Source organism: Ostrinia nubilalis, chromosome 17 (genome assembly GCF_963855985.1).
Source record: "Ostrinia nubilalis chromosome 17, ilOstNubi1.1, whole genome shotgun sequence".
In the NCBI taxonomy this organism is placed as follows: domain Eukaryota; kingdom Metazoa; phylum Arthropoda; class Insecta; order Lepidoptera; family Crambidae; genus Ostrinia; species Ostrinia nubilalis.
The window spans coordinates 979527-1005350 of NC_087104.1; the positions used below are offsets into that span (position 1 = coordinate 979527).

Below are 25824 nucleotides of genomic sequence, written 5' to 3' on the forward strand. Positions count from 1 at the left end.
TATAGCATCACAAACACACACTAAACTTTCATTAAAAATTAAATAGAGATCCTTCTGGTACAAGCTACAACTGAATTTATAGAAAATATTTTATATGATGCAACCCTGAAAATGCTGCCAGCTTTGTGTTTAAGTTATTGTGTATAAAATTAACACTGATAACTTGCTTTTGCAACAAAAAAAAACTCTCATGAATAAAAAACAAACAAACACCATGCATATTAATTTATTTGGTAATTTTAATGCACTAGTATTGATTTGGTTGGGTTGCGCTTGCGTCTACTTAACACTGGCCTAAATTATTTAGAGAAAATGATAAAAAAGCGAGAAGCAGAGATTTATAAACTTGCTTAAGTCGGTGTTAAAACAATAAATAACAATGTACGTAAGATATATAAGATAGCGATTTTTATGAGTACACTTAAATTACGTAAATTAATTTCAGTTTTAATAGTAAATAGTAATAACGTAATAATGGCAACATTTATCGAAATTACTTCATTCATTCAATTAATCCTTATCATTTCAATCTTTCATTCAATTTAAAGGTTAATTAAATTTCATTCACTCATTCACTAACTTTTTGTGATAGTGAAGTGGCGTGGCGACGTCCACAATTTAATTTTCTTTTAATTTAAATAATAGCACAGTCTACAAATAACCAATATGTCTGTCGCTGTTAAAGGTATGTTATTTAATATTTCTTAAAATACATTTACACTGATTTCTTTGGGAAACTTTTTCATCTTGGGGGTCAAATTCCAAGTTATGTTCCGAAGTTGCAAAGTGAAATTAATTTGCAGATGTACCTACCTACTACTATCAAACTTTCATTCTTTCCGAAAAAATAATGTAAGAACTACCGGTTTGTGTTATTAAAAATGTAACATGTAAAACTAACCAACCAAACAGCTGATAAACATTTTGTTTTTGTTGACGCGTCCGAAGTCCATTATTTTCCGAAGTATTTACTTTACTCTTTGTCCATTATTTTTACTACCTACTCTGTGTTCATGTTGTACCTACCTCCTAACCGTAGTTTTATACTTTTATCCGACTTATTATTGATATTGCTTGTAATTGTTAAAAATGGTAATAGAAAAGTTTATTTATGTAATTTAATTACTTACCTAGGCTTACCTACAATGTTTACCACATAGAAGCATTTTTAACTTATAACATAGGCCACAAACTTTAGAAATTGTACCTACATACAGTCATCAGCAAAAGTGGCTCTAAAAAACTTATTTTATGATAATTTTCATGAAGTCTGCTTGTTTTTTTGATACGTTTTACCACTTTTTACTTCTGGCCAGAAATGGAAGTCATTCATTTTTTTACGGTCGCGGGAAGATTTTCTGCGTTTTGTGGTTAGACCAAAATCCAAACGGATGAAACTAATTTTTGTATAATTGTTAATGAATCTACCTACACACACATAATCATATGAGGTCAAAAAAACAATACAGCAAGACAAGACAAAATCAGGGGTCATATACAATTTACATTAACAAGATATTTTATTATGACAAAGAAAAACACGTTCGAAGTTCGTTCGTTTCAGCTGAATTACGTCCACTGCTGGACATAATGCCCCCAAGGATTTTTTGACATTTATCTGGTCCAAAATAATGGTTCTACTACCTACTTAGGCAGTAGGACTTATTGAAAAAATCAATATGCTTTAGACTATTGACTTTCTTCTGCTGGTTTACCTTTAATGAGAATGAAACAAGTCTAGACAATACGTGACAGTTTTAATTCCGAAGGTAGTAGACCCAATGGCCGTAATAGCGTGTGTTTGATCTAAAAGCTTCTCATAAAGAATATTGCGCTAAGATGTTATGTCGATCACGAAAAACCGTCAACAATCATAAATACGACAAAAAAAAGGTAGAAAGCCTCATTGCTGTATGAGTGGAAGAAGAAGGATCACATTTCACATTCCGTTTTGTCACCAGGAGTGTTCATAGTGGGCGCCAAGCGCACCCCGTTCGGTACCTTTGGGGGGGTGTTCCGAAACACTTCGGCCACTGAGTTGCAGACCATCGCTGCGACTGCTGCGCTCAAGGAAGCCAATGTGGCTCCCGACCAGGTCGACACCGTCACTGTGGGACAGGTCATGTCGGTAAGTCATCCAGCAACTTCTAGATACTACTTCAGAAAGTATATTCCTTAACTCATAGGATAGGTTTCTGGGTTGAGAAGCATTTTGGAACAGGTTACCGAGCTGCAGCAAACCATCGCCACGACAGCCACACTCAAGAAAGCCAAGAATTTAACTTGTAGATCTCTGAGGCTCTGAGTTGAGGAGTGTTCTGGAACACACTTAGCAACGAGCGGCGGATTAAGCTATCGTTGCTGCCCTTGACTGTCGACAATCATCTTGAAGCACGTACATAGGTGATAGGTCCCTCCTAAACGTCATGATGTCTTGTTTTTGTTCAAATCAAAAAATACGTATGAACTGCATCTCATTATTATTTCGATAAAGATTCATATAAGTAATCAGGAATTGCTCCGTGCCAACAATAATTTGCGAGATTGCCAATTTTCAAATTCTAAATTTAACCGTCACTTTGGCCCTAGTTTAAGTAACCTTTTGGATTATTCCACTACTTTTGAACTTGCACCTACGCCATAGGAAAACGGAAACGATGTTATACTTACGTTTGACTAACGATAGGTAACTTATTTTTCGTTTTGACCAAAAGACGTCTACTGTTAGACAAATATCTCAACCAACGATTTCCGTCCGTCTAGTGCTCATACAGGCGTTTCCCGCAACCCGCACCACTTCGTCGATCCACCGAGTGGGAGACCTGTTTGTGCTACGTTTTTCCATTGTCGCCATTTGAGAATTCGCCATTCTTTTCTTGCTCCAACGGCCATCAGTTGTACGAGCTCGTTATTTCGGATATCAACTTTAGTTGGCTCATTTCTGATTCGATCACGTTTGGAAACTCCGAGTATACTACATCCACTGGCTAAAACCTTTGGGCTGGTTTTAGCAGTTTTAGTGTCACGCGGACTGTCAGTGCGGATCGCTCCGCACAGCCGATCTGTATAAACTGCTAGGGAGCGAGCGGTTCCTCCGGACCGCATTGTGCCGCATTACTCTAAAACGCTCCCTAGAAATTCATACAGATTGGCCGTGCGGAGCGGGTCCGCACCGGACGGTCCGCGTGACACTAAATCAGCCTTGGTCTTGACATAATCTTACAAGGTTCTTTCCCCCAGGGCACGCAAACAGACGGCATCTACACGCCACGCCACGCCGCGCTGAAGGCCGGCATCCCTCAGGAAAAGCCGGTGCTTGGCATCAACCGCCTCTGCGGTTCTGGCTTCCAGTCCGTCATCAATGGCGCACAGGTACGTTGACGATCTAACTTTAAAGATGTCCTTCCTGAGATACTAAAGCTGATTCTTTTTCTTCCTAATTTGTGTGACGCATTCATAAATAACATGACTTGTGATTAGAGATTGCAAACCGGGCCCGGCCTGCAACCCGGTATGTTTTTCAACCCGGCCGGGCCCGGTTGCATTCGTCGCTAGTCCTATTTAGGTGCCTAAAAGGGCACCGGGCCGGGGCACGCCCGCTTTGCAATCTCTACTTGTTGTGGTCCATTTTAAAGAGCTGCTGAAAAATCACAGTAAAAGTAATCGTATCACTTTCACGGTCCTTTTGTATTCTTTCTTAATAACTCAGCAGGTATTATAATAATTTACCTACTTACTTGGTTTTACGATTAATGTCGATGATGCTGCATGTACTATCCGTTCGCGATAAGTTTGCCGCTGGCGATATGACGTCACTCGAAGGAAAGCGTCTATAACTATAGCAAACTATATTGAAAATATTTTTTACTTATTAATGTTGATAAAAATTGTGTATTTGCGTAAAATAAGACACTTATTTGCGTTTAATCACTGACTAATTGCGTTTAATCGCGGTTGGGGGAGGGAATGCAGGGACGCGCATTCCACGGACCGGCAAACTTAGCGCGAACGGGTAGTACCTATATTGTCGAGTGCATACGACGCGTTCAGCTCAGCATCAAAACTTAATGATAACGTGATCTTCATAGGACATCCTCACCGGCGCCGCTAAGGTCTCTCTCGCCGGCGGTGTAGAAAACATGTCCCAGGCTCCCTTCGCAGTCCGAGGAGTCCGCTTCGGCACGACCCTTGGCCTGAACTACGCCTTCGAGGACACACTATGGGCTGGCCTGACAGACTCCTACTGTGGCCTGCCCATGGGCATGACGGCTGAGAAGTTGGGAGCTCAGTACTCTATCACGAGGGATGAAGTTGACAACTTCGCGCTGCAGTCTCAACAGAGGTGGAAGACTTGTGAGTATAGTAAATTGACGTTTGAAAATACCATTTAAAATTTGAGGGATATTTAAATCTAGGAGCCTTTCAGTTGAGTGAAAGATTTGAGTAGTATTTCAGTATTCGGCCGTTAGTGTGCTCTTGATCTTAATTAAAGTCACGTCTTTGACATAAATGCACGCAGAATTTCTGTGCCCTTTGCCCTTAGGCATTAACAGTTTTGTCTTCTCTGGTGACCTTTTGAAGCGTGCTTCATTTTCTTGGTAGGTTTGGTTTTTTGAAACAACCTAAACAACCAAACCGCCTTCAAATTGAAGGCCAAGCCTAAGTTCAACTATTGTTATTGGTAGTGATACCCTACTGTAACATGTCACCATTTCACCTATGATTCACAATAAAGATTTTTGCATTTGTATTTTGTTTTCGTTTCATTCTTAAAAAACAGAATGCATAAAATACAAACACTTTGTTCCCGTAGCAAACGACGCCGGAGTGTTCAAGGCGGAGATCGAACCAGTGACCCTGACCATCAAGAGGAAGCAAGTGAGCGTGGCGGTAGACGAGCACCCGCGGCCGCAGACTACCCTCGAGGGCCTGAAGAAGCTCCCGCCTGTCTTCAAGAAGGAGGGGCTCGTTACCGCTGGCACTGCTTCTGTGAGTAGACTTGGATCTTGCATCTAAACCTCCCTAGCAAACGCAGGCGTTCCTAAGGCAGAGATCGAGCTGTTGATACTGACCAGCTCCCATCTATCTTCAAAAAGAAGGGGCTCGTCACTCACTTGTTCTTCTTGATGATAACCATCAAGAAGAACAAGTGAGTGTCTCGGACATTAGACCACCCTCGAGGGCCTGAAAAAGCTCCCACCCGTCTTTAAGAAGGAGGGGCTGGTTACCGCTGGCACTGCTTCTGTGAGTAGACTTGGATCTTGCTTCTAAATCTTTTCTAGCAAACCATCAAGAAGAACAAGTGAGCGTCTCAGACGTCAGACCACCCTCGAAGGCCTGAAGAAGCTGCCGCCTGTCTTCAAGAAGGAGGGGCTCGTTACCGCTGGCACTGCTTCTGTAAGTAGACTTGGCTCTTGCATTTAAATCATCCTCTTTTCGAAGATGCTACGGCTTGCCTGTCTTAAATAATTTATTTAGCTATAGTTTACAATACTTAGGTATAATTTGATTTTGTCTTTCTATGAACTAGGTACATACCTACCTAACTAAAAGCAGCGGTGGTATGGTAGAACGATAAATATTTAGATGATAAAACTTCTTCAAAAGCGACACTGAATTTAAGTTTTTCAGTTTCTGGCAAGGGCTTCAGGTACAGTGGACAGCATTTCAGACTATTTTCCCTTGATACGTGTCAATGATACCGTCACGTTAAGTTCATATTTATTACATAGTCATAAAAAATAATGATAGGTATCAACAAACAAAATTATTTTTGTTTTTTAGTTTTTATTACTTAAGATTCTTAACTGTATCTAATCTTAAGACATACAAGTCATTTTTGTTATTTATATGCCCCCACTAAAGTTTCCGATCTTATCACATTACTAACTGAGATAATGATATGAATGTACTATACTCGTATGTGGGTAGGTACACACATAAACTGAATGTACTTATGTATTAGGTATTATAATGTCAGAGAACCTTTCTAGGTATTATAATTTTGTTCAATACTCATCTTTGCTATCCGCCATATAATTTTTGAACTCATGTTTTGACCCTAAATGTCAAAGTGCGGGGTCCTATAAAAATGTGATTTACCCCCAAGAGAAGAGTACAAACTCATGAATAACGCCCGTATTTACAAACGATGCTTGCTTAGCTTAAGTAAAGCAGCAAATCGGACGCACGGCGTTGAATAGAGCTCTGTGATTGGTTCATGTGTCACCCTGTGCGTCCACGCGCACTGTGAGACCTCATAGTAATGTTTGTTAATTCGGGCGTAAGTCTTGCCACTGTCTTCCTTTATTTTCATAACACGGCGTGTTTTATAGAATAGCAACATGTTTTCATACACAATAACGTTCATAAGTACCACTTGTGGTCTAAACTGAATAAATATTTTTGATTTTAGTAACACTCAACTTCCCTATTTTGTCTAAAGGTAGAGAATGCCACACGCCTTCACCTTTTATACCGCAATTTTTGTCTACAATAAAGATTTTAAATAAACAAATGTTCCTTAGGGTATCAGCGACGGCGCGGGCGCCATTGTTCTAGCCAGTGAGGCAGCTGCCAAGGGTCTGAAGCCGCTGGCTCGGCTGGTGGGCTGGTCAGTCGTAGGCGTTGACCCCAGCATCATGGGAGTAGGCCCAGTGCCTGCCATCCAGAACCTGCTCAAGGCTACTAATATGACCCTCAACGATGTGGATCTTATTGAGGTAAGTGTGTATGAAATAAAGGTGCGAGTGTGAGGAATAAATGGTGGATGCAATGTGTGATAACAGGAGGGATGTGAAGATTTGTTAAAATTAACCAACCTTCATTTACGTAAGTAAGTGTACTTGTTTGCTCAGACAACTTGATGTTACACATTCTATTATATTAAAGCCGTGTCTACGTGCAGTATTTACCCGTGGTTCTCATTGACTGAGGCACTGAGGCCGCGTGCGGTTACGGTTCGATGCAAATTGTCCGAGAACTGCCCAACCTGAACCTGAACTAGGCCTAAAGTTTGCATTCACGGACCCTATGGGGCAGGACTTCCCAACTAGCTATCAGGGGCCAAGCCCCCTTGGAAATTGATCCTAGATACGCTGGAGGCTCAGCGAAATAAAGGTTGGGAAAACCTGGTTTAAGTCTTCAAGCAAGCCTATAAAACTTTCGTTTCTTTTTCTTCTCCGTGCAGATCAACGAGGCGTTCTGCGCGCAGACCCTGGCTTGCGCTAAAGCCCTGAAGCTGGACATGAACAAGCTGAACGTCAACGGCGGCGCCACCGCGCTCGGGCACCCGCTCGGCGCCTCGGGCTCGCGGATCACCGCGCACCTCGTGCACGAACTCAGGTGAATGGGAACTCCTGGAACTATTGTATGATCTACTACAGCATGGCCGGGTATTCGCAGTGAAATAATGGAATTATTTCATCTGTCATGCTTAAAGGAACTAGTGCGAAAAAAAGTGGAACTCTAGGTAGTTAGAAAAAAAATCGCAGCAGTTCCATGATGGAACTAGATAGTGAACTAATGCTAATAAAGGGCCGCCAATGACACGTCCAACCTCCTAGGGCAGGGCTTCCCAGTCTTTTTTACTGTGACGTGCAAGTTTGGAAATTGCCACTATCATCTTCTATCATCTCATCATCTTAAAAATCTTCTATCATCTCAAACTATCTATATCTATCTATTCTATCGCCTCATGATGCCCTTGAGACAATGTCGAGCGAACAGTTTGGGGAGCGTTGTTCTGACCTAAAGGATAACTGAATGACTCGATCCTACCACTGCAACTCTTGTACAGCAAACATCTGCAGTTACGCATGATCCACTGCCACTCCTGTTGTATAGCCAGAATTGGAGAATAGCCAACTGCGATTAATAGCACTACTAACTTTCACCAACTCCAGTCAGGGTGTGTAGCTAAACTGCCAAAGAAACCCAATCATGGTCTTTATTGTCATCAATATTAAAGCTAAGATTTTTGGTACTTTAGTTACTGAAGTATACGAGAGAAAGGAAACACGTCTATTGTGTGCACGGTTTATTTTAGACTGGCGTTACATTTCGGGTCTTACACTTTTTTAACTGACAACTAGTTATCTTAAACTACCTACATACACTACAATCCTTCACCCTTATTTATCGTTAATTAACATTTTTTTACGAACTAAATTTATAACTACATTTCTATGTACGTACGTACGCATAAGTTACCTTAATAATAATGATAAGTATACAAACAATAAAAACTACAATTTATATTTTGGAGGGTTGAGCCTACACTGTCGTATCGGTCGGGACTGGGGCGGCTCGGGCGCAGGCGGGCTGGGCGCGGACGCGGCGCCGCCGGCGCTCGGCTCGCGCTCGTTGCTGGGCGGTTGGGTGGTGCTGGTGGTTCCCGCTGGTTCTTGGCTTGGCGGGCGCGTCTCCTCTGGACCGGCTTCATTCATAGTGGTACTGGGAATAGATAGCCTGTTCTCATCCTGTTTATCTGACAGGGGTGAGTTAGGACAAATGAGTGAACTCCTTGACCTACGTTTGAGCTGATCAATATGTCTATGGTTCTCTCTCCCTAACCCATCTAGTACCTTATAGTCGGTACCTCCTATTTTCTGCGATACCTCCCCTGGTAACCATCGCGTCGTACCTTGATAGTTCCTATACCATACTTCCTCCCCCGCGTGCAATTCTCGATTATCTCCTGGCTGTCCCCTACTCTCTGCCTGACGCGCCTGCACTATACTGACTCTGTTCTCGACGTTAGGTCTTAGGATATCTAATTTGGTCCGGAGTCGCCTACCTAACATGAGCGCCGCAGGACTTTCTCCTGTGGTGCAGTGTTCCGTGTTACGGTAGTGTAATAAGAAAGTATTCAAAAATAAGTGAACGTCGAGATTTAGTCTTATCGCCTTCTTAATAACTTTTTTAATCGTGCGAACCGCATTCTCGGCCGCACCGTTCGAAGCCGGGTGATAGGGGGCAGTAAAAAAATGAGCGATACCACAACCTCGCAAAAATTCTGAAAATTCTTTGCTTGTAAAAGGGGGCCCATTGTCCGAAACTAACTGCTTGGGAAGTCCCCATCGCGCGAATAACTCCGAAAGTTTATGAATAGTACTCGTAGCCGCAGTGCTCGGTACCTGGAACACTTCTAGCCATTTGGTTTTAGCATCTATAATTACTAGATAGGTTTTATTAAAAATAGGTCCCAAAAAGTCTACGTGCAACCGCGACCACGGAGCGGCGGGCCAGGGCCAGGGGCTGGGCGCGTGGCGCGGCGGCGCGTCCGCCTCCGCCGCGCACGCCGGGCACGCGCGGCACAGCGCCTCCACCGCCTCGTCGATCCCCGGCCACCAGACGTAACTTCGAGCTGTCGCTTTTGTTTTTACTATTCCCATGTGGGATTCGTGTAATTGTAATAATACTTTACTCCTACAATTTTCAGGTATGACTACCCTGTGACCCCACATTATACAACCTAATTCCTCATAAATCTCATTTCTGCGATTAAAATATGGTTGTAAGTTTTTAATCTCGGAATTACTAGGCCAGCCGTCTCTTATGTAACTGAGTACCCGACCTAACATAGCATCGCGCTGCGTTTGTTTTTTCAACTCATTATAATCTAGTAACATCTCATTTTGCGCAAAATGTAAATAAGTTTGTTCAGGTAATTCCAAGCAATCGCTCGTATTGGGTAATTTTAATGAAACGGGGAGCCGAGACAGGCCATCTGCTCCATTGTCTTTAGAGCTAACAAATTCTATGTCGTATGTATAAGCCGCTAATTTAATCGCCCAACGCTGTAACCGGCTTGCCGCCATTTGCGGTATGCCATTTTTAGGGCCGAATATACTGACCAAGGGTTTGTGATCGGTTCGTAAAACAAATCGTCTACCGTATAAATACTGATGCAACTTTCCTAAACAAAACACAATCGCAAGCGCCTCGCGATCTATTTGCGAATAATTTTTCTCTGCGTCAGTGAGCGCGCGGGACACATAGATAACGGGCCGCTCCCGCCCCGCGCCCGCGCCCCCCGCCCCGCCATCAGCTGTGCTCGCAGACCGCTGCGTCAGCACGCCGCCTATGCCGCGGGCGCTTGCATCGCATGTTAAATATAAAGGCTGTTCCGGGTCATAATGAGTTAAAACTTCAGCACTGCTTAAAATTGACTTAATATGTAAAAATGATATTTCTTGTTCTTTGTTCCATCTCCATGGCACATTTTTTTTTAGTAGTGTGTACAGAGGTGCTAGAACAAAGCTAAGATTTTTAACGAACTTCGCATAAAAATTAACTAAACCTAAAAAGGATCGTAATTCTGAAACATCTCGGGGACGAGGGATTTTTTTAATAGCTTCTACTTTTTCAGGATCTACTTTTATTCCCTCTTTTGAAATTAAGTATCCCAAGTATTTAACCTCATCTACCATGAATGAGCATTTACTTCTTTTTAACCTCATTCCATGACTATGTAACCTTTGAAGTACTTTACTCAGAGTAGCCAAATGTTCCCTGTCCCCTCCCCCTGTCGCAATTATTACGTCATCTAAAAATATTTCTACGTTCGGAATATCTCCTAGAAGGTTATACATAATGCGCTGAAAAATTCCCGGGCTTGAAGATAAGCCATAAACTAGCCTATTGTATTTGAATAGCCCCCTGTGTGTGTTGATTACAGTGAGTTCATTCGAGCTATCTAACTCAACCTGATTGTAGGCTTGGGAGAGGTCAATTTTGGAAAACATTTTCGCCCCTTTGAGACCAACCAGGAGGTCCTCGATACGCGGTAAGGGGAACCTATCAACCAACAAAACTGGATTTAATGTTATTTTGTAATCAGCACAAATTCGGAGTCCACCATCCGCCTTCCTCACCGGTACTAAAGGCGTGGCCCAGTCCGAGTGGTCCACGGGCTCGATGACGCCCGCCGCCAGCATCTGGTCCAGCTCGGCGTCCACGCGCGCCCGCAGCGCGTAGGGCAGCGCGCGCGGCCGGCAGAACACCGGCGCCGCGCCCGAGCGCACGCGCAGCGTCGCCTTGCACCCGGTGAACCGACCCAGTCCCTCCGAGAATAACTCCTTATACCTATCGAGTAACGATGACAAACTATTATTATTACTGTCTTTAATACAATTGTTATTCGAAACCTGATATTTATGAAACGGTGGAATGGAGATATTTAATTCGCTAAGCCAATATCGCCCTAATAGGGACGTCGTCCCTCCTTTTATTACAAATAATTCTAATCTTTTACAAACATTATTATATTTAACTTGCGGTTTGATAGTACCTAACGGTTTAATCTTACTGCCATCGTAGAACTTGAGTATGGTTTTACATGGTTCTATAGGATTAATCTTGAAATATTTATGGTATGTAATTTCACTTATACACGATATGGCTGATCCCGTATCGACTTCCATCACTATATTGTGTCCATCAATAAGTAAAGACAGGCTCACCGGTTTATATCCGTTCAAGTTCAGCTGGAATAATTCCTCTTCTTCTTGCGTCAGCCGCTCCTCCGCGGCGTCCTCACCGGCAGAGTCCTCGGTGAATTCCGTTACGTGATGCATCCCTCGCTTGAAATCGCCCTGGCTACCCCGCTCCGGGCACACCCGCCGCAAATGCCCGCGACGTCGACATCCACTGCAGATGAATTCCTTGTAACGGCAATTTTCGTGGCGATGGTCTTGTCCGCCACATGCGCCGCACGCCGCATCCGACGGGCCTCCGCGTGCCGCCGGCCCCGGTGGTTGCGCGCGCCACCCCGCTCCGCGCCACGTGTCCGACGGGCCCCCGTGCGCCGGCGCTGCCGGTGGCGGTGCGCGCCACCCCGCTTTCCCCGCCGCGCCCACGCGAGAATGACCTCATCGCGTGCACCTCGGCCGCCGTTGACATCCCTGCCGCCTTATTCCCAAATTCCACCACGGCTGCGTCTCTCTCCGCCGCTTCTAATGCCGATGCCAATTTTACCGCTCCTTGGTATTTTAAATCGTCCTCCGCGAACAGGCGTTGTCGAATAATGTCACTGCGTAATCCACATACGAACTGATCTCGTAAATTGTCCTCTAGGCTGGCCGAAAAATCGCAAAATCTTGATAACTTCTTCAGTTCTGATACGTACTGCGCAACGGATTCTTCATCTTTTTGCCTCCTTTGTCTAAAGCGATATCTTTCCGCCATGACAGATGGTTTCGGTTGTAAATGTTCACGCAATAATTTCACTATTTCTTCATATGTTTTCTGAGCCGGTTTTTCTGGGCTGGTTAGATTACTCAGGAGCTCATAGGTTTCGTCCCCCATGACCGCAATTAACGTTGGCCGCCACATGGTTTTGTCGACCTTGTTGACCTCTAAATACATCTCTAACCGCTCCACGTACAAAGTCCAATTACCACCGTCGACTTTAAATTCGCCGATTTTGCCGATTGACGCCATTCCGACAGAACTAAATCTTGCACCGACACCGATAATAATTATTAATATTTAAAATCCTCGTCGCCACTGAAGTATACGAGAGAAAGGAAACACGTCTATTGTGTGCACGGTTTATTTTAGACTGGCGTTACATTTCGGGTCTTACACTTTTTTAACTGACAACTAGTTATCTTAAACTACCTACATACACTACAGTTACTATGGAGTTCGTTTTAATTTTACTTCCGTTGCAGACGGCGTGGACTGAAGAGAGCCATCGGATCGGCCTGCATCGGTGGCGGACAGGGCATCGCTCTCATGGTTGAAGCCGTCTAAAATCAACTAACTCCATATTCAATCGAAGAGCCAAAGATGTTACAGTCAACTTTTTAGTGGTCAAAGTTAAACTTCAACCGAAAAAAGTTATCCTGATCAGCTCCAAAAATGAAGGTCAACTTATTAATTGAGTTTTGACTGTGACATGTTATGTATACCATTTCCCTGTGAAAAAAAAGCAAGAAATAAGTAAAATTTTATAAAAAAAAATAAAACCGACTCCAAAAAACCTACACTAAAAAGTAGAAAAATAATTACTAATTACCTACTTATTTATTAGGACGAATTATTAATATTTATGTAGGTATACCATGATTGATACTTCTGGAGTCGGTGCCAAGATTATGAAACATGCAAAGTTTGCCTGCACCGACTCCAAAAGTATCAATCATGGTATACCTACATAAATATTAATAATTCGTCCTAATAAATAAGTAGGTAATTAGTAATTATTTTTCTACTTTTTAGTGTAGGTTTTTTGGAGTCGGTTTTTTTTTTTTTTTATAAAATTTTACTTATTTCTTGCTTTTTAGTTAACTAATTATTACCTTGATGCTACCACTGAAGGTAGGCAGTACATTGAGACCAAAAAAAATTGGTTCATAATCGGCGGAGATATTGCGTATAAAAAAGTTCATCCCCAATTTTCCACCCTTGGGGGTGAAATATTTTCTTCAAATTCGCATGAAACCACCCTTTTAATAATACCTATTCAACAAAAAAATAATCGTTCAAATTGGTTTATAATCGGCGGAGATATTGCGTATAAAAAAGTTCATCCCCAATTTTCCACCCCTGGGGGTTGTTTTTTTATTATTAAATTTAAATGGGACCACCCTTGAGGTATTACCTATACGCCGAAAAAAGATTTGTTCAAATCGGTTCATAATTGGCGGAGTTATCGCGTAACAAACATAGAAAAAAAAAAAAAAAAAAAAAAAAAAAACATACGGGTCGAATTGAGAACCTCCTCCTTTTTTGAAGTCGGTTGAAAATAAGTCAAAATGTTATTACTAAGGTGATTGAAAGTGTAATCAATCGGCACGAGTATGTATATTTTTATCACACACTATCACTGGATGATAATAATCGGACATTGATCCTTAACTTTGAAATATGTTGCATAATATTTATTTGATTTAAATAAATAAATAAACTTGAAGTATGAAACTGTCTTAGACTGAAAACAATCTTTTTGTAACATGTTTTAAACTGTTAATGTAAATATTATATTTGTTATCAAATATTTTTTGAGACATGTATTTTATAACTTGTTATTATGTGTAAAATGAAGTAAGAAATGCCTACCTTTTTAAATATTATTATGTTAAACAATTAAAGTAAAACTGTTAGATATTAAAGTGCGTTCTTTGCGTACGAATCAATAAAGATTTTTTAAATAATAAAATTGTTTATTGTTTCATAGATTTTAAGCAGGAAAATGTAAAGACCTCTTATGGATTTCTTTCACCACCAAGAGCTTCTAATTTCTCAATCACCCAACCTACACAATAGAACATTACATGCATATACAGGGTGTTGATTTCAATACCCGCCATATTTAGGGAGTAGATTAAGTAGCTTATTCTGATCACGAATCAGCAAAAAAACTGACTTCCAAATTTTTTATTATTATTTTTTAAATATCTACGATTTCCATAATCGACCACTACAGTGCAGAATAGTCCCCCAACGCAAACGGCGCGCGGCGCTCACCCGGTGACCCGGGCAAGCGCTGCGCCCCCCGTCCCACGCCCCACTACCCGCGCTCGCCCATGAGTCAGTCAACTATCAGCCACAATCAGCTGTGAGTTCAAAGACGACTACTGGACAGAGCTTAATCCAAATCTACCCTAAAAATGTAATGAGTAAATTAGTTACTTACACCTTATCATGTTACGAGTTTATTTGTTGTTCTAAAAACTAATTAATTAAGTACTCTTTAATTAATAAAAAAACCTTTTACACGAATTTGCTTCCTTCCGCAAAATAATTTTTTTTACAGAACCTACATTATCATTATTTTTTAATTAAACCATGCTTTTATGTGTGTGATAAGCTTGTACCTACTTATCATTCAAAAGTACTGTAAACAGAATGACAATAATGCTCTTTCATACAGGTTCGTTATTCCTTACATTTCCAGCTCTCTACCTTAATAACTTTTACGTCTTTACGATAGTAATTATTAAAATAAAACTTAACTTACTTAATACCGCAAACTGAACACCTAGAAATAACACACTGGCAAACTCTTGTTCCTTCACTTTCGATAGGAGATAAGACAAGATTTTGTTTTTAAACTCGATTGATTTCAGTACCTAAACAAAATTTCATATCTTAAAAGAAAATTTCATATCTTTCATTTGGAGCGGTGACTTGTAATTGAATACAATAATACCACCGCCACGCGCGCGGCACGGACATCGGGCTCGCACGGAATAGGTACTTCCCCATCTTCGTGTTTCGGGCGTCATCGGGCGGCCGGCGCTCAATCGTGGATCATCGATTTTCCAGTGTTGCCAGAAGGTTACTTTTGTAACCTTTTAGGTTACTTTTGAACTGCATTGGTTACTTTTAGGTTACACTAATGAAAAGGTTACTTTTAGGTGATTTTTCAGAAATTGTAGAATTAACTTTTACAGGTTAATCAGTAAAATATAATAGTGACAATTGAAAAATTATGTCATAAACTGCATTTAAACATGAATTAGATTTATTATTTCGATGGGTGCCTGGACTGCCTGGAATAAAGCCGCAATCGACAAAACACAATTTTACAGGAGAAGAGATTTAGTGAAATTTTTGAATAATAACTAAACTACGAGGCGTATCCAAATGGTTTGTATATCAAACGATGCGTTATTTTTTCTGGAGTAACATATAATGTGCATAAGGTTATAGTGCTTAGAATATACCTTAAAAAAGGTAGAAATACATATTGCCGCTTCATACATTGAAAGTCGGTTCCGTAAGAGTCCATTGTGGTTTTATTCCGGTAAAAAGTGCAAAAGTAATCATACAGCAATAGTGCATTGCAGCGTTGTGCGCTGATCTGAAGGATGTATGGCGAATACAGTAATAGCGGTTTGCTTGAATTTAATGATCGACTTGGAAAATGTACTGGTGAATGCTGTGTACATTAATGTTCATATGGTCCGTATCGAAATGAGTACAAAGTTGAATATCTTGAGTGTTTAGTTAATATCTTTATATAAAGTAGTGGAATTCATTAGTACATAATGATAATATTATAATATTACACGCTTTTGCCCGCGGCTTTTTCGTAGTTTAGAAGTTATCAATAATTTTGTAACTTTTTTTCAATTTCATGACCTATTTCATGAGTAGGCTTTAAAAAAACTTATCTTTATTTCGGGTTGACTTATCTCAGATTTCTTTATTTTGACAATATCGCTATTAATTGCAAATGTTTGAAAAAAATATTCACCTTCCTATCTTTGATGCAAGATTAAAAATTTTTGCTAGAAACATAAAAAAAATGCTTTTAGCAGAACATTCTCAAAATTTCAACTTAAATGTTTCAATAATAAAAAATGAGAACTTTCATAGGTCTAAAATAATTTTAAAAACTGCGCAGTTTTCTGGACATTCATAATAATACAAAAAAAACATGTACTTAATAGGCCACTATTTTTGTAATCGCTCCACTAAAGTGGTAAGTCGCTAAATGTTTTTGACTTTCTTAAAGTGAATTAATATGGGCAATCTTCTAAGTTTACATTACATTTAGAGACAATAACTGAACAGAACATGTTTTTATTCTCAGCAAGGAAGCTTTTGCCCTTTATCACACCTGGTGGAAACTGTGATCAGGCTCAAGGTAGAAGGAAACTTCAACTACAGAGAAACTATGGCTTCCTACCTCCAATGCCGAAACATATTGTTATTATAAATAAGCTTTAATGAACATAAACCAAATATCCCTCCTTCTTCTCTTCCTAAGTCCCCTTTATCTTCCTAAGTCTGTCGCCATAACAATAATGTTGACAGCATTACTGTGTTCCAGCAGTTGTCAGGTAGGTACACAGCATTGCTTAATGTAAATCCAATCAACATATTTTTATTGCATAGAAGAACACCATGAAGTATTATTACTTAAGAAAGTTTAAAGAAATTGTACAAGTAGGTAATGTTTATTGTGACTTGGTACACATAGTTTGTTTCGGGGAACAAAGCCGCAATGGCCGTTACTTGTAGAAGTTTGAAATAAAACTTTTAACATTGAACATGCCACGATTATTCTCGTAAACAAATTTCCGGGAATAACGATTCAATATCCATAGTGCTTTTGGTAAATCAGCCAGTTTCAATGATAAAATTCTGAAAAAAAATCACAAGGTGTATAGGGACCCCCAGATTACGAAAATCGCTTAATCGGAAAACTGCTGCTATGGCTATTGCGGCTTTATTCCAGGCACCCATCGATTTGTTAAAAAAAATGAGATTTAGCGAATGTTTTTCGATAATAAAACGCAAATCCATGAAACGTTTTTATACGACCGCGACCGGTCACTTTTCGGTCTTCATGGAATGGTCAAAATTTTAAATTTAGGTAAACGATCAATGATCAAATTGTTGTAAATGTTGTATCAATTGTTGTATTCATTTTCCATCCATGAACAATCGCCCCCCCCCCCCCCCCCACAGTATGAAGGTTACTTTTTATTCAAAAAGGTTACTTTTTTTCATATTTCTGGTAATTTCTGACAAGACCCGACTGGCAACACTGCGATTTTCTCTGTTCATCAGTCCGATTTTGCTTTCCACGCAGAGAGGCCGCGCGCACGCTCCGCGAAATCTAGCTCGTATTTAGAATACCTAGTACTCAATCGCTATTTTCTTATTTCTTGCCTTGTAACTTCAACTTTTCTCTTCCTCTCTGCTTGATAACTGTTTTCTAGTACTTATTACTTCCTACTACCGTAATAACGTAATTTCATTTCTATCGGCGTTTAATTTAAATACCCTGAACGAATGTTAGTTAGGTTCAGGTTAGACTTCCATTCTTCATAACTTACATAAAATAATTCATCATCATGTTCGGGATTATTTTAAATGAATGTAATTTTATTACACGAAATAACTACCAAAATTTATTGATATTCTTATCGTTTTAATAATAACGATTAGTAATTAAAGATCTACAAATCATTTGCATTTGAGTGTTTTGAAAGCTTGCTTTAAGAGCATTAATGATAGGACGAATCTTTAGTTCACAAAGATTAAACAAAGTATTTTTCCCGCCGCTTTTACATTCTCATTCGTTGATAGACTTCCTGTACTAAACTGACGAAATTAAACTTTTCTGATGTTAAAAATTACGTAAAGTAGTTGAAAATGAAGAATAACGATAACTACCGATTCACGACGACATTCGATGGACGTATTTCATCGAATGCACTTTTCTAATTGCAAAGGGTTATGCCCACTTAGTATGGGACCTTTGGCCTGAGGTGGACAGACATTACAGCATGTAATTTGTTGTTTATTAAATAGTCTATACCAGTAAGAAACAGAATATAAATATCATTTTGTATCCAAGTCCTTAAAAAATTTTTTTTTTGCTTAATACTAGAAAGGTTAGAAGCAAAATAAAACACAATTTTTTTTATTATTAGTTATTTAATCTGACTCATGGGTCAATAAAATATTGTCTAGGAACTAGGCAGGTGGAAATACATGTTTCTGATACCTTGCCCAGCTCAAAAACCACAAAATTGTCATAACATGAGCACAGAAACCTACTGTTATTCGGCCAATATAAGGGCAAATGAATCCTCGTCCCATCATGTGTTTGTTGGGGCTCCACAGTATTTGTAGCAGCTCGATCAGCTCACTGCCATCAGGGATGACATATTTGGTCAGATCCCCGCAGCTGAAACAAAGAAATTAATTATGGTATCATTCAAAATTCATTCTTTAAGATATTGAGATGTGATGTCAATTTTTATCCATCAGTAAGAAGTATTTGTATAGAAAAAAATATACACTTTGTTCAAATATATCAAGCCAATGTCTTTAATAAAATATAATGAAAATAATTATAAAAAAACTTACTTGACGAGGTGAAATCTGTTCCATTATTACAATATTTTCGAATATGTTATTCTCTTTCCGTGTTAATATGCAGTCTATGGAACGTATTTGTAACAAAGATAATCCACGTTAACTGTGACCTGTGCTAGTGATTGCTTCTTCATTTGAAATATTACTTGTCCTTGATTGGTGCAGAGCCACACCGTGGCCACGGTCCAACATGAGTGACAACATACACTGCTGTTATCAATCTAAAAAAAAGTTTTATTAGGATTATGGTAATCTACGGTAAAGGTAGTTGATCAAATACATTGTAAAAGGTATTCAACAAATCCACACACTCATTAAATAACTTACCAGCTGAGGAGTCATCCACTGACATTATAACCAACTGAACTTGAATAAGCTCTAGGCTATGTCGCCTCCTCTGCATCATGTCAGCTACACAATTGATACATATCATAGGTTCCTCATGAGATTGAGGAATTGCTGGTTGCATTATCCAAAATCGGGCTGGGGTCGACATTGGGGCTAAGGTCGGAGTCCATACGTAAGCCGTGGTCGGCGTTTGGGCAAGGTTCGATGTCCGAAAGTGAGCCATTGGTCATTGGTTGAGCGAGATTCGTAGTTCGATCGAGAGTATGCCAGGGTCATCCGGAAGGGAAGCATCGAGGACCATGGTCAAAAAAATAAAGTCGTCAAAAGGGAAACTTATACAACACTCTTCTGCTTTTATTTTGGCAAAGACTTGGTTTTGAGAACTAAACAACACTCACGATGAAAAATACAAAACAAAGCGAATGACAGATAAACAGCTGTGACCATAGAGAAAAGTAATACATAGGAAATAGAGAGCCCTCTCTGTCAATTTTTTGAACCTACTAATTGACAGCCTGGTGTTAAATTCCCTTTACTAAACCTACGTACGTAACGCTCACATACATACATAAAGTCCACGCACACATACATACATAAAGTCCACGCACACATACACACAGTTCACGCACACATAGGCCCTCATAACCTTCAAGGAATTATTGTTTTTATGATGTACAATGTAGAATTTTTTCAAATCCATTATTTTGAAAATATTTATCTTTATGGTGTACTTATTGTATTATTTTCAAAACAATGGATTTGGAAAAATTCTACATTGCACGTGGAAATGCAAATAAACAAAAACTTTTGAATTTAATAATTTTACTTTATTTATGAACACACATAATAATAATAATAATAATAATAATAATAAATATCTTTGGACAATCTCACACAGCGCCATCTAGCCCCAAAGTAAGCAATTAATATGCTTGTGTTATGGGTGCTAGCTTAACGGATATACTACTTATATACTTTTTTTTTTAAATATATAATATTATACACCAAAAGCGTCTTTTCGCAAAGTTTTCAACAACACTAAAAAAGCATTTGCACATTGAGAAAACTCAGATCACTTGTGAACATAACAGAAAGTTTCTTCGCGATTCACGAAGGAACGAACAAAACTCCGATGAACCAGAACAGCAGCAGGTACGAAGGAATGAACTTGAATTTGACTCGACTCTTCAATACTTTAATAGGGCCACAGAACACTTAAACGATGGCTAAGAAAACAAGAATGCTTAACATAGCAAAAACAACACCGGCCATTTTGGAGGAAAAACAAAGTTGCCATATGTTAAATAGTAATTTCTACTACTCTATTATGTAAATTATAACAAAAAATGTCACCGTTCAGTTTTAAATTAAAACAAATTAATTTCATTTAAAAAAAGTTTTCTCATTGTAATTAACAATATTCTCAAATATATTTTAATTAGGAAAAAAAAAGAAAATATGAAGGAAACAGGAGCAGCGACATCTAGAGCGTTTTAGGGTAGTTAAAAAGTATTTGAATTCATCCACCGATGTCGCTGTTTGGAAGCAAGTTTCACTTCGATGACCGTTGTAGGGAAGTTTCCGCACCCTGGCTGTGACAATATTTTCAGTGTTGCCATGCTAATAATGTGGTGATGAATAAAAATAATCGATATGAAAATCGTTTGTATTTTTTGATATCTCAAAATAAGGTGTATAATAAGGTGTGTGTGAAATAAGGTTTCATTTAGTTATTTAAATATTTTTGGTAGTTTTTATAAATGTCATTTTAATGAATACGTATTTAAAAAAATACTAATTGTCATAGTCGAAAAACAATCGATATGAATCGATTCTTACCGATAAGATTCATTTTGGCAACACTGAATTGAGTGTTAAAGACAGGAAGTTGTAATTATCACTTAGAGTACTATTTAAATTGGATTTTTATAAAGGCAAATTGATACAAAGTTACACTAAGGGAATACTTTAAAAATTAATTAAAAAATTTTGGCAAATTCATATTTTCATTAGCAGCTTGTCCACGCCAGGCCAGAAATGAACATTGTCCTTTGCGATTTTTGATTGTTTTCTCGTGCGGTTTTGAGTATTTAGTGTGTGAAAGTGTGATAGTGAGTGTAATAATAGTGAGTGAGTGTTAGGAAGATGCCAAACCATACGTACAGTGCTCGTGAGTACGTAAACATGGTTTACTGTTACGGGAGGGCACGTGGAAGGAAACGCATCTGAAGTCGCATCGGTGAGTAGGTACCTAGTTCTAAACTTAAAGGAATGTGTTTTTTTTAATGTAGGGAGTAAATAATCTGGTAATTTTGTGTACAAAATACTCCCGCGATTGCGGTAGGTAGTGGCGGAAAGCGCGTAGGTACGCTCCAATACACACACACACACACACACACACACACACACACACACACACACACACACACACACATAGGAAACAGCAAACTAATTTAAAACGAACTTTAACTTTAGTTAGTCAAACAAAAATACCTATTTACACTACCTATTTTACGTGGCTTCCTTCAGTAGACTATCAGACATGATAAGCGAGCGATCCGCGTAGCTCGATGGGTGCCGCAGTTGAAACGTATTGCAGTATTACGAGCCACAGTACAGTTGATGTCGCACGGAAAATATTCGCTAAAAATTCTACTTTAGTTTGTAATTTTTTTTTTTGGTGGATAATGCGTTTATATAAGTCATAATAGATCACCTAAATAAATATGGCGAGGATTGAAATCAACACCCTGTATATTCCTACTGATCGATTAGTCGATCGGTTTCAAAACTTCAAAAGTAATTAAAAAAAAAAAAAATTTAGTATTGATTTATGTTTACATACATAATAAGGTGCTATGATAAAATTTTCGTTAAAATCGATAAAGTCTATGTATGCTTGGGATGATATGGGTTAAGTAAGTAAGTGTATTTGTTTGCTCAGACAAGACAACCAGATGTTACACATTCTATTAAATTAAAGCCTTGTTCAGACACGTGCAGTATGTACCCGTGGTTCTCATTGAATTAGGCACTGAGGCCGCGTGCGGTTACGGTTCGATGCGAATTGTCCAAGAACTGCCCAACCTGAACCTGAACTAGGCCTAAAGTTTGCATTCACGGACCCTATGGGGCACGTAGTTAAAGTCAGGAGTTCCCAACTAGCTATCAGGGGCCAAGCCCCCTTGGAAATTGATCCTAGATATGCTGGAGGCTCAGCGAAATAAAGGTTGGGAAACCCTGGTTTAAGTCTTCAAGCAAGCCTACTAAATGTTTATTTTATTTTTCTTTTCCGTGCAGATCAATGAGGCGTTCTGCGCGCAGACCCTGGCTTGCGCTAAAGCCCTGAAGCTGGACATGAACAAGCTGAACGTGAACGGCGGCGCCACCGCGCTCGGGCACCCGCTCGGCGCCTCGGGCTCGCGGATCACCGCGCACCTCGTGCACGAGCTCAGGTGACGTCACTAAAGCCTGGTCCGGTCCGTGAGCACGTAGAATCCCGTCCAATGACCCCAAGCTACCCATCCTTATCGCTCGCACGTAATTATGTTGCTGTCGCGCTCGCACACTCACTGCGGGCGCCCGTCGCACAGTCGCGACAGCAATACAGTGTGAGTCACGTTAAAGTGTACATATGAAAATCGATGAAACTAGACCTATTTTTATCGACAAAAAAGAGGTCAAATTTTTTTTGAGATTTTTTTTTAATTTACTATAGAATTTTTTTTCTTCCAATTACTTATTTTAAAGAAAACGTAATAACTTTTAAACTAAGATAAGAGGTATATCCTGATAAAATAAAAACAGTAATAATGCTAAATAACAGACGATACTAAATAAATACATAAAATACTCAGAAAATGCCAACAAATAATAAAAAATGATACTTTTTGAAAAAAATCTGCTTAAAAATTCGTGTTTTTTTGGATATTTGATAAATTTCTCCAAAAAATGCCCCTATAACAGGTGTTTTTTATGACTTTTTATTATTTTCTATCGTATTACCTTTGTAAAACCAAAAATCGCATGTCTCTATCCCTATCACAACATTTGCTATGATCGTTCGAACAAAGGCCTGCCACCACATTATTCTCCGCTACAGGTAGGGACAATTTTAATTTTAACTAAAATGCTTATTTTACTTCGAAATCTTTTGTTTTTATTTGAAATCTGACTTATCTTTATCAAATTTACAAATGTAGAGCCACTTTCAGTTTCGTTGTTAACGAAGCGTTGAATGGCGCGCCCGGAGAGGCTTAGTTCGAACGATCATAGCAAATGTTGTGATAGGGATAGAGACATGCGATTTTTGGTTTTACAAAGGTAATACGATAGAAAATAATAAAAAGTCATAAAAACACCTGTTATAGGGGCATTTTTTGGAGAAATTTATCAAATAACCAAAAAAACACGAATTTTTAAGCAGATTTTTTTCAAAAAGTATCATTTTTTATTATTTGTTGGCATTTTCTGAGTATTTTATGTATTTATTTAGTATCGTCTGTTATTTAGCATTATTACTGTTTTTATTTTATCAGGATATACCTCTTAGTTTAAAAGTTATTACGATTTCTTTAAAATAAGTAATTGGAAGAAAAAAAATTGTATAATAAATTTAAAAAAAAATCTCAAAATAATTTTGACCTATTTTTTGTCGATAAAAATAGGTCTAGTTTCACCTATTTTCATATGTACACTTTAACGTGACTCACACTGTATAATTACGCGCGAGCGATAAGGATGGGTAGCTTGGGGTCATTGGACGGGATTCTACGTGCTCACGGACCAGGCTTTAGATCTCTCCTCCCACGTCGGTCCCTAGAAGCAGGATCTACTCTTCGGCTTGGCTGCAATATATTTATTTTATTAATGCAAAACACTTGTAAGCAATAATACCTTCGTTCGTTCGTTTCAGCCGAAAGACGTCCACTGCTGGACAAAGGCCTCCCCCAAGGATTTCCACAAAGATCGGTCCTGCGCCGCTCGCATCCAGGCGCCTCCCGCGACCTTCTCCTGATCGTCGGTCCACCTAGTGGGAGGCCTGCCCACGCTACGTCTTCCGGCTCGTGGTCGCCACTCAAGAACTTTTCTGCCCTATAATACCTAACTGTCGAATAACCGACTTTGACTGTCACCATTTTGTTAAACCGCCAATGAAACCCCCCAGTTCTGGGGGATAACTAAGTGGGACTACCATTACTCGTAGCCATAAGGAATCACTAAACCGCTATTGAAACCCTATTGGTCTCACCTCTCATTCAGCTAAGACACTAATAGAATAGAATAGAATAGAAATCATTTATTTGCGTAAGATACAGTGTAGATTTTTGTTCAAATCTATATACAACTTATAATAAATCTGTAGAGAGGTCAATTCTGTACATGAAATATATTTTCAAAATAACTATCAGCGGGTGATAAGTGATCGATACTGATGCCAAAAATGCAATCAGTAAAATTTTTGTCTGTCTGTCTGTATGTTCCTTATAGAAACAAAAACTACTCGACAGATTTTAACGAAACTTGGTACACTTATTCTTCATACTCCTGGGCAGGTTATGGTATATTAAGGAATTCCCACGGGAACGGGAATTAGCGGGAAAATCCTTTTGTATGAAAAATCATGAAATTCGTGTGACGTACTTTATGGATGGCCCCTTATAAACTATAAGCTTAGTTACAACAGGATATTGCAAAATTCCCACGAGAACGGGAGTTAGCGGGAAAAAACATTTGTATGAAAAAATCTAAACCGCGTAAGATAGATGAAGGGGGTAAAATGGGATCCACGCGTACGAAGTCGCGGGCGGCCGCTAGTTATACATAAAGCAGTATGTAAGTGCATAATAAAACCTCCAAATCCCAAGGGACAAGATAACTGACTCATTCTAACTCTCATTCCCACCACTGTAACTCTTGTCGACCCAATATCTGTAGCTTGGTCGCCAATGAAACTCTACCAACAGTCCCGGGAGATACCAGGCAGACAATTCCCACCTTACGATCTCACCAATGGAACTCCTGTACAGTCAATTATACCTAACCGTGTCGGAGGATTACTGATTCCTATTTACAGCTTGTAAAATGTTTGATACTTAAATACGTCACAAAGGAGTACGTTTTAATTTTACTTCCATTGCAGACGGCGTGGACTGAAGAGAGCTATCGGATCGGCCTGCATCGGTGGCGGACAGGGCATCGCTCTCATGGTTGAAGCCGTCTAAACATCAACTAACTCCATATTCAATCGAAGAGCCAAAGATGTTACAGTCAACTTTTTAGTGGTCAAAGTTAAACTTCAACCGAAAAAAGTTATCCTGATCAGCTCCAAAAATGAAGGTCAACTTATTAATTGAGTTTTGACTGTGACATGTTATGTATACCATTTCCCTGTGAAAAAATAAGTCAAAATGTTATTACTAAGGTGATTGAAAGTGTAATCAATCGGCACGAGTATGTATATTTTTATCACACACTATCACTGGATGATAATAATCGGACATTGATCCTTAACTTTGAAATATGTTGCATAATATTTATTTGATTTAAATAAATAAATAAACTTGAAGTATGAAACTGTCTTAGACTGAAAACAATCTTTTTGTAACATGTTTTAAACTGTTAATG

At 39.3% G+C, this 25824-nt stretch overlaps 1 protein-coding gene and 1 long non-coding RNA gene across 3 annotated transcripts; one reads left to right on the forward strand and one right to left on the reverse strand.

Annotated features, from left to right (window-relative positions):
* Positions 1–578: 578 nt before the first annotated feature.
* LOC135079804 (3-ketoacyl-CoA thiolase, mitochondrial) lies at positions 579–25515 on the forward strand. Of its 2 annotated transcripts, none has more exons than XM_063974413.1 (8): positions 579–685; positions 1962–2128; positions 3241–3372; positions 4089–4353; positions 4814–4989; positions 6528–6722; positions 7190–7344; positions 12678–12852. In XM_063974413.1, the coding sequence occupies exons 1-8, from the start codon at positions 667–669 to the stop codon at positions 12757–12759; spliced, it is 1191 nt and encodes a 396-aa protein (XP_063830483.1). In that variant the 5' UTR covers positions 579–666; the 3' UTR covers positions 12760–12852. The 2 variants fall into 2 exon arrangements, with proteins under 2 accessions (XP_063830483.1, XP_063830482.1); XM_063974412.1 differs by lacking the exons at positions 7190–7344; positions 12678–12852 and adding exons at positions 22498–22652; positions 25340–25515 and having other exon boundaries at positions 580–685.
* On the reverse strand, positions 18426–19633 carry LOC135079618 (uncharacterized). Its single transcript, XR_010258838.1, has 3 exons — positions 19177–19633; positions 18841–19070; positions 18426–18658 (listed from the first exon to the last, which is right to left on the reverse strand). It is a non-coding gene; the product is annotated as an uncharacterized LOC135079618 (long non-coding RNA).
* Positions 25516–25824: the final 309 nt, after the last annotated feature.

Coding starts and splice junctions, on each gene's coding strand:
- LOC135079804 (XM_063974413.1), top strand. Junction 4,354..4,813: donor TCAACAGAGGTGGAAGACTT/GTGAGTATAGTA, acceptor TTGTTCCCGTAG/CAAACGACGCCGGAGTGTTC. Junction 4,990..6,527: donor TTACCGCTGGCACTGCTTCT/GTGAGTAGACTT, acceptor AATGTTCCTTAG/GGTATCAGCGACGGCGCGGG.